Source organism: Canis lupus, chromosome 14 (assembly GCF_003254725.2).
Source record: "Canis lupus dingo isolate Sandy chromosome 14, ASM325472v2, whole genome shotgun sequence".
Classification (NCBI taxonomy): domain Eukaryota; kingdom Metazoa; phylum Chordata; class Mammalia; order Carnivora; family Canidae; genus Canis; species Canis lupus.
In genome coordinates, this window is record NC_064256.1 from 58,352,465 (window position 1) to 58,365,012 (window position 12,548).

General features: G+C 44.9%; 1 protein-coding gene across 2 annotated transcripts in view; it reads left to right on the forward strand.

Moving 5' to 3' along the window:
• Positions 1-232: 232 nt before the first annotated feature.
• KCND2 (potassium voltage-gated channel subfamily D member 2) overlaps positions 233-12,548 on the forward strand; it is a 476,827-nt gene continuing 464,511 nt past the window's right edge. For both annotated transcript variants that reach the window (XM_025464769.3, XM_025464772.3), the window contains exon 1: positions 233-1,362. In XM_025464769.3, coding sequence (XP_025320554.1) covers positions 248-1,362 — 1,115 coding nt within the window. In that variant the 5' untranslated portion in view covers positions 233-247. The remainder of the gene's footprint in view (positions 1,363-12,548) is intronic.

Consider the following 12,548-nt stretch of genomic DNA (forward strand, 5'->3'; position numbering starts at 1 on the left):
TGTACTTGCAGCTGCACCTGCACCCGCTCCTGCACCTGTACTTGCAGCTGCACCCGCACCCGCACCCGCACCCGCACCCGCCGGGCGTGTCGGCGCGCACGTGGGACCCCTGTTTGAAGCGATCGCCGCGTGTCCAGCGAGCCGCGCGCGCGCGCCCGTCGCTGCCTCGGCCGCGGGACCTCGGCCCGGGCCCTGCCCCGCGTGACCCTCGCGCTCGCCCGGCACCGGGGCCGCCTCCGTCGGGGCCATGGCGGCGGGCGTGGCGGCCTGGCTGCCGTTCGCGCGCGCCGCGGCCATCGGCTGGATGCCCGTGGCCTCGGGGCCCATGCCCGCGCCCCCGCGGCAGGAGCGCAAGCGGACTCAGGACGCCCTGATCGTGCTCAACGTGAGCGGCACCCGCTTCCAGACGTGGCAGGACACCCTGGAGCGCTACCCGGACACGCTGCTGGGCAGCTCGGAGCGGGACTTCTTCTACCACCCCGAGAGCCAGCAGTACTTCTTCGACCGCGACCCCGACATCTTCCGGCACATCCTCAACTTCTACCGCACGGGGAAGCTGCACTACCCGCGCCACGAGTGCATCTCGGCCTACGACGAGGAGCTGGCCTTCTTCGGCCTCATCCCCGAGATCATCGGCGACTGCTGCTACGAGGAGTACAAGGACCGGCGGCGGGAGAACGCCGAGCGGCTGCAGGACGACGCGGACACGGACACGGGCGGGGAGAGCGCGCTGCCCAGCATGACCGCGCGCCAGAGGGTGTGGCGCGCCTTCGAGAACCCGCACACCAGCACCATGGCGCTCGTCTTCTACTACGTGACCGGCTTCTTCATCGCCGTGTCGGTCATCGCCAACGTGGTGGAGACCGTGCCGTGCGGGGCCAGCCCGGGCCACGCCAAGGAGCTGCCGTGCGGGGAGCGCTACGCCGTGGCCTTCTTCTGCCTGGACACCGCGTGCGTCATGATCTTCACCGTGGAGTACCTGCTGCGCCTGGCCGCCGCCCCCAGCCGCTACCGCTTCGTGCGCAGCGTCATGAGCATCATCGACGTGGTGGCCATCCTGCCCTACTACATCGGGCTGGTGATGACGGACAACGAGGACGTCAGCGGGGCCTTCGTCACGCTGCGGGTCTTCCGCGTCTTCCGCATCTTCAAGTTCTCCCGCCACTCGCAGGGCCTGCGCATCCTGGGGTACACGCTCAAGAGCTGCGCCTCCGAACTGGGCTTCCTGCTCTTCTCGCTCACCATGGCCATCATCATCTTTGCCACCGTCATGTTCTACGCCGAGAAGGGGTCTTCGGCCAGCAAGTTCACCAGCATCCCCGCGGCCTTCTGGTATACCATCGTCACCATGACAACGCTAGGGTAGGTGCCCTGCGAGGTGGGAAGGGGGGGGACGGGATGGGACGCGGTGGGACGTGATGGGATGCGGTGGGACGCAGTGGGACGCGGTGGGACGAGATGGGACATGATGGGACGCGACGGGATCGATGGGACGCGGTGGGACGGCGACGGGATGCGATGGGACGCGGTGGGACGAGATGGGACATGATGGGACGCGACGGGATCGATGGGACGCGGTGGGACGCGACGGGATGCGATGGGACGCGGTGGGACGCAATGGGATGCGATGGGAGGGGGGTGCGGGATGCTGCACGTGTAGCTGCCCTGCTGAGACGCTTGGTCCAGGTGATGCAAGGCGGGCGGCAGCTCTTTTCCTCTTTTCTAATCGGTTCGGGAAACCAACATCGAAATGCATGTGAAGGACTCTTCCCGGGTACTCCTCCCCCGCCCCCTGTGACACACGGGGATGCTACAGCGGTGGAAGTCTGTAGTCTGAACCCACCGGCACACGTTGCCCATTCGTGCCCCAAAGTGATGACTGTGCAGAGAAAGTGTGCAATTCCTGACTGTGGGGAAAGATGATATGATTCGTGTCAATACAGAGAGACGATAAGGAAACATAAAACCAAACCAAACAAAAAAAACCCCACAAAATCGGCGTCCAAAGAAAGGTATGCATGTGCTTGAGGTTTGTTGCGATGCCCAGAAAGTGTCCCGGGGTGTCCAAATGACAGGTTCTCGGGTATATTGGAAGGATTATTTTCCTAAAAGTAGACACTTTGGGCATTCATTTTTCCTCTAAGAACCGTGATTCTTATTTTACCACATTAGAATTCCTGACTGTGGGGAAAGATGATATGATTCGTGTCAATACAGAGACATACTATAAGGAAAAACACACACACACACACACACACACAAAATTGGCGTCCAAAGAAAGGTATGCATGTGCACGAGGTCTGTTGCGATGCTCAGAAAGTGTCCCAAGGTGCCCAAATGACAAGTTCTCGGGTATATTTGAAGTATTATTTTCCTAAAAGTGGACGCTTTGGGCATTCATTTTTCCTCTAAGAACCGTGATTCTTATTTTACCACATTATAGAACGCAGATTACAGATATCGTGATCCAAGAATCTCATAATGTGTATGCACCTGTTCATACCCTTCGCCTTTTCATTGTGGTTGAGAGGTTGCACAGTCTTAGAATAGGAGGGCTGGAACTGATCAACTCTAGAAAAATGCAGTAGAATGAGATTTGCAACCTATTTGGGGCTGTAGGTCCGTAGCTTCAAAACAAGAAGTCAGTGACTCTCACACATTTTTTATTTTAGAAACTACGGATCCCATCAGGCAATGGGCCCATGACCGTTAAATACACGTAGAAAGTAGAGCAGTATCTGGTGACATTGATGGTCCCCAGGGGCTGAATGTATTACAGAGTTTTGAGCCTTCTAATTTCCTTGTAGAATTCTTCTGTGTATGCTTTTATTTGGGAGTAATGGTGTTTTGCAACCAAGGGGGCATGTCCCAGATCATGTTTTTAAAAAATAAATATGAAGGTAGAATTAAAGTGTTTTCTTTTAGATGGTCGGAAAAAGGAAAAGTATGAAATGATGAAATGATTAGTGTTAATCAAACTACAGAAAAGTGGCAGAATTTTTATATTATAGGATCTAATAAAATAAAATGGTTAGAGCCCTTTACTTTTATGAGTTCTTAGGTAAGCCAGGTAGTGATGTTGGTGCCCTTTCTTCAGCCTAAGCTGCTTTTCTTGCATAGTTCATCAGTTCAGTAAGGGTTTGGTAATGGCTGTAAGAAAAAGTTATTCCCAAGACTGTTTTTTAAAGTTTTGTTTCTGGCTAATTTGTCTTCTTTAAATGACAGTGTGGTTAAAGCCAACTTAATTTTATTAGCCATGCGGCGTGGAACAGAAATTCTCATATTGTCATATGGCCAACTAATGGGATATTTTATGTGTGAAGAATTTTTGGCTAATTTAATTAGTAAACGATGCTAAACTAAAATACGACACTCATGAGTTTGATTCAGCTTCACGAATTTTTTTTAAGACCTGCTGGTGCTTTAAAAAAAAAAAAATGAAGTAGTGAAAATTTGAATCCTACTGTTTATATGTCCTTTTTTATCCTACTGGTAGTTAGTTCTGTGACTGATTTTGAGGGCGTAGTGTAGGTGCTCATTTCTTATCAAAGAGAATTTTATATACGTATGTGGTTTTGGCTCTTGTTGTCTTTGTGTCATTTGAAATCTTTGGTAGGACAATTGGAGAGTGCAAATCACTTTCAGGACTTCAAATCAGAAATACATATGAATAAAAAGAGAACTCTGTTTTAAGAGGAAATAAAGAAATATTAAAAGGAAATATACTTTTCAAAAATTTGGTGTCTATGGTAGCGTTTTTCAGGAAGTGTCAGTGAATCATTTTAATGCCTTATACTGTGTATGTGATTGAGTATCGGTATTATAATGAAGGTTGATGGGATGCTAACTGCATCTGGCTAGAAGTTCTATTCTAAACATGAGAAGTTATTCTTATTTTAAAATTTGTTTCCTGAAATGAAATGACTTTAATTTTTTGAGTTTTATTTTGAAATTGATTTTTGTTTTCAGGAAGGAAAAGAGGAAGTGTTAGCCATTAGTTTTTTTTTTTTTTTTTTTTTTTTTTTAATATAAATGAGACACTTATCAGCATCTGCTTTTTGGGAGCGTGGGTAGCTCAGTCAAGTGGCTGCCCTCAGCTCAGGTCATGATCTCGGGATCCAGGCCTGCATAGGTCTCCCTGTTCAGCCGGGGGCAGGGGTGGGAGGGTGGGGGGTCTGCTTCTCCCTCTCCCTCTGCCCTTTGCCCCCTGCTCCTGCTCCCTCTCTCACTCTTGTCTCTCGCAAATGGATGAATACAATCTTAAAACAACAAAAAAAGCATCTTTTTCAAACGATTTAAGAAACTGAATCATAAGACCCAAGTCAAATCTATGAAATGAACTTAGTTCACCCGTTATGTACGTAAGTAGATTAGAAGAATTAAGTATATACAGTTGCTCAAAACTTGGAAGCAAAATGGAGTTACTTTTAAGACTCAAGTTTCACTGAAGTAGAAAATTTTAATTTTCTGGAAATTAAGCTAATTAATGATCCTGATGGAATATAGCAGTCGTACTTATAAGACATAGAAATGTTGATGCAATCGGAATACATTTATTGAAAAGCATATCTGAACATTTAAGAAAGTATATGCTTTGTAATCTAAAAAAAGTTTCTTAGATGTCTTCAGTTCCTCATCAAAATATATTTATAATTTATTTTATTTTCCTAGAGAAATAGATATTTCTTAAAAAAGATCCTGCTTTTTGGGTGTCTTTGTTTGCATTATGTCTCAACTACTTTCTTTAGGAACAGAAAATACTCAACAAAAGCCATTGCCTGAATTTATTTGTTCACTGTAGTTGTTTTCTTTCTTTTTTTTTTTTTTTTTTTTACTTATAAGCCCAGGAGTCAGGCATAAACTATCTGGAAAATATGCAGTAGTGTGAGTTAGTATCAAGCTGTGTCTGATAGATGACCGAGAATTTCCCAATATACTTTCTGAGCCCTTTTTATAGTTGGCTGATATTTTTAATAGAGCTAATATTCATCAATGAATGATAATAGAAGCGAAAATGGAACCCTAAACAGTGGCTATCAAAAATCTGGCTCGTATGAACATTTTCTACATGAGCAGGAAAGAAAAGAGCTTTGGAATTCAGGACCGGCAGATTTATCTACCTCCCAGGTCCTTTTAAACAATGTTCTGTTGGGTTTGGGTCTGAAGAAATGGGTGGGTCTATCTTAGAACTCACATGTATTCATCTAATAATCATTTTTGTGCCCCAAATCTCAAATATATCACTAAACTATAGCTTAACCATGCTTGTTATATAACTAATTATTTAATTTGCCAGTAAAACTGTTGCTTTGAAGAACATTTTAAGCCTACCCCACCCCTGTTAAAGTCAGAAACACTAAGAGCACAGTTTTTAAAAAATCAGGAAAGAAGAGTATCAGCAAGATTTTTTGGAACAGTGTTTAGATAGAGTAGCCGTATACATCTGTTCTTCGGTTTCATCTTTTCTTTCTCTGCATATTTATTGACCTTCACTCCCCCACTTCCCTCCTTTCCATAATATAAGCTCTAACTGCTGCCTTATTAAACAGCCTTGGGAGGAAAAGAAGATGGAATTCCTCTTTTGTCCTAACGACCTTTGGCAGATAGCAGCATCCAGTTATTTGTCATTCAGGGGGTGGTACTCAAACGGTGCCAAATTTAGGAAATTTCCAAATGTTTATCAATAATCAAAAATGATTTGGCAAAAAATATTTAATAGGGTGCAGCTTCAGTTGACATTGTACCTTGGGTTCGTGACTTGTGAGTTAGAAACGGCCCCAGGGGGCGCATTGGAGAATTTGAGGACCTTATATACTTAACATCTGCCTTTTGGGTCACCATTACTAACCATTTAAACCTCTGTTTTTTAAAACAGGGATTGTCACATTCCTCATAATGTAAAACTTAAAAACTTGAGAAATATAAGTTCTGTCTTCCACCACTCTAATTTTAAAAGAGTTGCTTTCGTCAAAGTTTTCCCTATGGGAAAGAAAGCTACCATGTGGCAGTTCCATAAAGTTTATGTTTAAAATGCAATTTTATGATTTTTAACTACATAAATTATATTCTGATTCCTGAACAAATCTGGGAAAAAAGAAGTTCATTTGTAGTGTGCTGTCACCAGAAACAAATACGGCCGAATTACATCAACGCTCTCAGAAAACTTAGTGTGGTCATATAAGACTCTAAAAAATTAAATATTTTCCTGCTAACCATCACTATTCTGACTCCATAGCTTTGGGGGGAATATTGGGAGTATATCTTGTGGAATCGTTTACATAGAAACTTCTGGTTTACCCAGTTATTACTCAAAATGAGTAGAATTACTTTCCCCTGCATCAGCATCTGCACATAAATATTGCTGGCCCCGTTCATCAAAAACATCTTTACAAGTTGGGAAGTACCAAGTGTATCTTTCCGATGAGGAGCCGTGCTATGGGTAACATCCATTTTTATTTTTGCATATTGTGACATATATGTGTGTGTGAGTGTGTGTGTGTATATATATTTTGTTGTTGTTGTTGTTGTTGTTAAGGGAGTGCACGATGGGGTGGGGAGGAGCAGAGGGGAGGGAAAGGAAAATCTCAAGCAGACTCCGGACTAGGAGCTGGGCCTCACAATCCTGAGATCATGACTTGAGTGGAAATCAAGAGTCAGATGCTTCACCCATTGAGCCACCCAGGCGTGCGCGCGCTCTCTCTCTCAGCCATATATTTATATATGGTTTTATTTCTTTATTCATGAGAGACCCAGAGAGAGGCAGAGACACAGGCAGAAGGAGAAGCAGGCTCCCTGTGGGGACCCCGATGTGGGACTCGATCCCAGGACCCGGGGTCACGCCCTGAGCCAAAGACAGATGCTCAACCACTGAGCCACCCAGGGGCCCCTTATGACATATATTTTTATAAAAATCTTTATAGAGCATGTTAATTGTTGGGAGTTGAAAATGAACTTTTTTTTTTTTAAGATTTATTTATTTATTTATGATAGACATAGAGAGAGAGAGAGGCAGAGACACAGGCAGAGAGAGAAGCAGGCCCCATGCCGGGAGCCTGACATGGGACTCGATCCCAGGACTCCAGGATCACGCCCTGGGCCAAAGGCAGGCGTTAAACCGCTGTGCCACCCAGGGATCCCTGAAAATGAACTTTTTAAGGAAACGTAGAGAAATGTGACAAGTGTTACAGGCAACCAAATTTTCACTGTTTATTTTGTTTTAGTCATCATTTGACTGGAGGTAGTATTTGACACGACATACACATGTATTTTTTGAATGTGTGTATTTACCTAGCATTTTCCTTTTTTTTACAAATATTTACTTGGCTGCCAAGAAGCAGTATGTCAGGAAGAGATCATATGTTTTCTGTCAGTACAGCACACTAGGGTAGAGCTATTTTCTAATTTTCACTGGGTCTTGTTAAGATAGATATATATATATATTTTTTTTTCTTTTCAGGATTTCCCTTTAGACTACAGGTTAACTTAGTCTTATTTTATTTGTATAGTTACTTCATTTAATTCTGATGTCATGTATGTCATATTTGTGTAAACCTTCCTCCCAATTATACTTCTCTTTGGTGATGACTTAATGAACCTCAAATTTTGTACTACCTACTTTCTGAATTCCTGGTGGAAAGAAACATATTTATTTTAAATCCGTCATTTTATAGATGCGACACCTTTGGGGGCTTACTGATAGTCACACACTTAAACAGCGGCAGCATTTTTGTTTGTTTCATTTTTTACTCATTTCCCCACCTAAAGACCTTAAAACATTATCTAGGAATATGTAATAATAACTCACTGGGGATTACTGTTGATACTACAGGGATAAGGAAAGGAATACATCTTCTCTTTATTTCATTAACATAATGCATTTTCTCCTGGTTCTGCTCTCTGTGACTCACACCCCATTTCTCAGTATCACCGCTACCTCTGCATGTACTTGCCCGGTGCTGGGGTTTAGCCTGGCGGTGCCCAGCTGACATAATAAAAGCATGTGTTCTTGTTCAGTGAGCTGTTAGACCATTGGGAAGCAGACCATAAGGCGGTAAGTATTTTGCCTGCCTGATGAAGGAGAAGATAAATCAATTATTTTGCTTGAATTTTTGAAAAAGAAAAAAAAAAAAGAGTTGGCCTCTGAGTTGTAAAAACCATGCAGTTTACCTTTTATTTCATGGAAGGAACAAGAATGGTGAAAAGCATATTCACTGAAAAGGAAATTTTATTTATCTTTCAGAGCTATAATAATGATTTTACTCATTTTTTCCCCCAACTCTTCATATGTCCTATACCGTTTTCTGAGCACAATGATATATGTACTATATGTGCTATATAGTATATAGATTTATATATAATATATATGTTTATTTATAGTCCAATTTATATATATAGCTTATATATAGTATATATTTGTTCCTATATAGTACATATGTTTATATATACGGTATTTATATATTTATATATACTATATAGTTCTATATATTTAAATATATTATTTATATATATTTATATGTAATTTATATATTTAAGCATAAATAAATATATATTATATATATGCATGTGCCTGTGTGTGTGTGTGTGTGTGTGGCCATTTCTCTCCTTCTGGCTACAACAGCTAGATTTGATTGTGGGATATGGTCTGGTATTGAGAAGAAACCCAGGGGTGCAACACCGTCTCTACGTTTCTGTGCGCCTTGACACTGCTCCTTGCTTTAGTAGATCCCAGTGGAATTTAGCCTTTAGTGTCCTCCTTTGAGAACCAGACTTTGCAGCGGCCTCGTCCATGAAGCCTTCTCAACCTCCCATATCTACATCATCTGTAGTTGGGATTTTACTTGCCGGGAGTAAGTGCTGTTTTATATATGTTACGTTCTGGTTTTATTTCTTGCCTTCCTAACCAGACAGAAAGGCTTTTGAGGTTTGGGTCTATACCTTTGGAGGCCTTAGTACCTACTAGTTCAGTGCCTAAATGCAGAGAAATCTGTGTTACAGTTTCGCAGTCACAGTGCGAGGCGACAACCTGCGCACCGTGGAGAGCTCCTTAGGGCAGGGCCACCGCCACCATCAGCGAGCGGCCATCTACTAAACCAGTCTTTCCCTGTGTTCGGTGTCCAGGAAAATTGGAGTTTTATTGTTCGAATGTTTTGTCTTTGTACTACAGTCTGCCCTTTGCATTTTCTCTTTGGACACGGGCGGCCTGAGACTCCTCCACTCTTTGCTCCGTGGCTAATTTGCTTCAAAGCCAGAACTCCCGGCGGTCAGCGCCGTTGCTGTGACCGGGCTGCTTTCTGGTGAAGGCTGGTCCTTGCAGCCGCCCCTGGGGAGCAGGTGGGGGTGCCTCCCAAGGTAAGTGAACCCGCACGGAAGTGCGCTGTCCTGCCCTTCAGCCTCCGCTGCCCCAGGAAACGTGAGCCGCCGCTCTCCTCCTCCACCCGGGCCCACTCATTGCTGCTTAAAAATAGTGAAAAGTCTATGGGTGACACGCAAAATCGATGTAGTCTGTCGGAAGAGACGTTCCTCTCTGAAATGATTAGAAGGCGGGTGCACACCGCGGAAGCAGGCGTGTGGGTGCCCGCGGGGCCCGGCGCAGGGCGCGTGGCCTTGGGATTTCGACGTGTCTGTTATGTGGAGAAGGTCTGAGTTCTCAAACGGTGTGGGGAGGATGGGGGTGAGTTACCGAAGTTAGTAAGGAGGAGGAATGACATTGGAAGAGTAGGATGACAGTTGAAATAACGTCAAGTAGAATGAGAAGGTTTTGTTCTGAAAGTGAAAGGTCTTGTCCTTTTTGCTTCTTCCGTTGTCCTCGTTCTCTTCACTTTTAAGAATAACAGTAACGGTGCTTTTGGGAAACCCAGAGTTTTACCAGCAGCACGTGTCTCAGCCGCTCCACAAACTGTGACCCGTCGAGTTCATTTCAGTTTACCAGACTCCGTGGATCACTTCCCACCGGACTCCGTGGATCACTTCCCACCAGACTCCTGTGGATCACTTCCCACCGGACTCCGTGGATCACTTCCCACCGGACTCCGTGGATCACTTGCCACAGACTCCTGTGGATCACTTCCCACCGGACTCCGTGGATCACTTCCCACCGGACTCCGTGGATCACTTGCCACAGACTCCTGTGGATCACTTCCCACCAGACTCTGTGGATCACTTGCCACCGGACTCCTGTGGATCACTTGCCACGGACTCCGTGGATCACTTCCCACCAGACTCCGTGGATCACTTGCCACCGGACTCCTGTGGATCACTTGCCACCAGACTCCGTGGATCACTTTCCACCGGACTCCTGTGGATCACTTGCCACCGGACTCCATGGATCACTTGCCACCGGACTCCTGTGGATCACTTCCCACCGGACTCCGTGGATCACTTTCCACCGGACTCCTGTGGATCACTTCCCACCGGACTCTGTGGATCACTTTCCACCTGTGGATCACTTCCCACCAGACTCCGTGGATCACTTGCCACCGGACTCCTGTGGATCACTTCCCACCGGACTCCGTGGATCACTTTCCACCGGACTCCTGTGGATCACTTCCTACCAGACTCCGTGGATCACTTTCCACCGGACTCCTGTGGATCACTTTCCACCGGACTCCGTGGATCACTTGCCACCGGACTCCTGTGGATCACTTCCCACCGGACTCCGTGGATCACTTCCCACCGGACTCCGTGGATCACTTCCCACCGGACTCCTGTGGATCACTTCCCACCGGACTCCATGGATCACTTCCCACCGGCCACTGGTGCCACAGTGACCGTCGCGACCGGCCTCCCAAGCTTGTGAGCCGTGTGCCCTGGCGGTGCAGGCAGAGAGCAGGCCGCGGCCACCTGTCACTCCGACTGGCGGTGGGTGCTGCAGACGGATCGGGGAGGACACCGGCAGGACCTTGCCAATGGAAACACTTAAGCTGTTGGCCGACCGAGGGGATAAAGCGAGTTCTCTCAGTATCCGGATTAAAGCCTTTGATGAAGAAAGAAGAAAAGTGCAAAGACCTCAGGATGCAGGGAGGCTTGGCGACTTCCAGCCGAGGCCACTGTGATTACAGCAAAGACAGGGAGGGGCTCAGTAGCCGACGCTGTCAGAAAGGTAGTGGGGACATTGTAGACCACAGGAAGGACTCTGGTTTTATCCGAGACATAATGGGGACACGTTAGAGAATTATGAGCATGCTAAGGATATAGGATATGATTTTTGTATTGAAATGAGCACAAGCTCTGGAACATTTCACTTTTTTTTTTAAGTGGTCATTTTAACATTAATTTATTCACCATGTATAAATCCTCATCCTGTGTTAGATTCACTATACTTACCTTAACTTAAAATTCATATCTAATTATTCATGAGATTTTCCAGAAAAAATGGAGTATTTTATAAGAATGCGCAATTCAAGTATTCCCAACTGACAAAAATAAGACTAGTTCAAATGAGAAAATGAATTCCACATTTTAGCTGAAAAGACAGAAGTGTTTCTCAGTAGATATGGAGCTATCTGGGAAATAAGTGGGGATTATTATTTTTTTTTTTAGTATAGATTTGCAGACCTTACAGTTGTTGTTGCAGACCTATACAGTTGCAGACCTTACTCTGTGTGCTCAGGAATATCATATATGCTTTGGATTCTCTTTAAAGAATTTGCATTCCTTTTTTTTTTTTCTCCTTTCTCACTTTGCAGTAGGTACATGTATCCCTGTTCAGGTGTTTGGTTGTTTCTGTGAGTTTGAAAGTAAAAAGGGTTAACGTGTTCTGAAGAACGCCAGAGGATATGTACCTTTAAACCCAAATTAAATTGGAGCCATGCATGTAGCAGATGTGTCTATGCAGTGAAAACTTAGAGAGGCCTTGCCTTGGTAAGAATCTCCCTGCTGGAGAGTAAAACAGACGTGAACAGATAATTGGGGAGAAGTTGGGTTTCAAAGAAGAGGAATTGGATTAACAGCATAAAAAAAGATTAAAAACAAACAAACAAACAAACAAAACAAACAAGTTTGTGTGTGTCTCCCAGGCTTGTGCAAATAGTTCCTGGCTCTAGGGGAAGTCCACGTGGCACCTCGCTTTGGCATTCTGTTTCCGTTAGAACACCTGTCCTTCAGGTAATTCTGCATCCTACCCAGTACTTCTCCGGGGAGCTGTGATTTCCGACGGCATAAAGTGGGGTTCTTGAGGATCATCACGAAGGAAAAAGTATTCCCTGGAATTCCCTGCCTTTTGGAAATGAGGTTGACCGTGGCAATTACATTGTAATAATTACCAGCCTTTCTTTATTTTGAATGGGGATCTGGTTTCTTTTCATCTTGATGCAGAAATTGAAACTACGTAACCCTCTGCCACACTAATACATTTTAACTTTGGGGGAATAAAGCCAAATTTTTCCAAATTTGCTGCATCAACTGACAGACACTTCCAGTAGCCACAAATTAGTAAGTGAAAATTCAGGAAAGATGATTTCTATGAGGCAGCTGGATGCAATGGGAAGAGGAAGTGTGGATGGTTAGATGTAAGTTACTATGAAGAAATTAAGTTTTTTTTTTTTATTGGC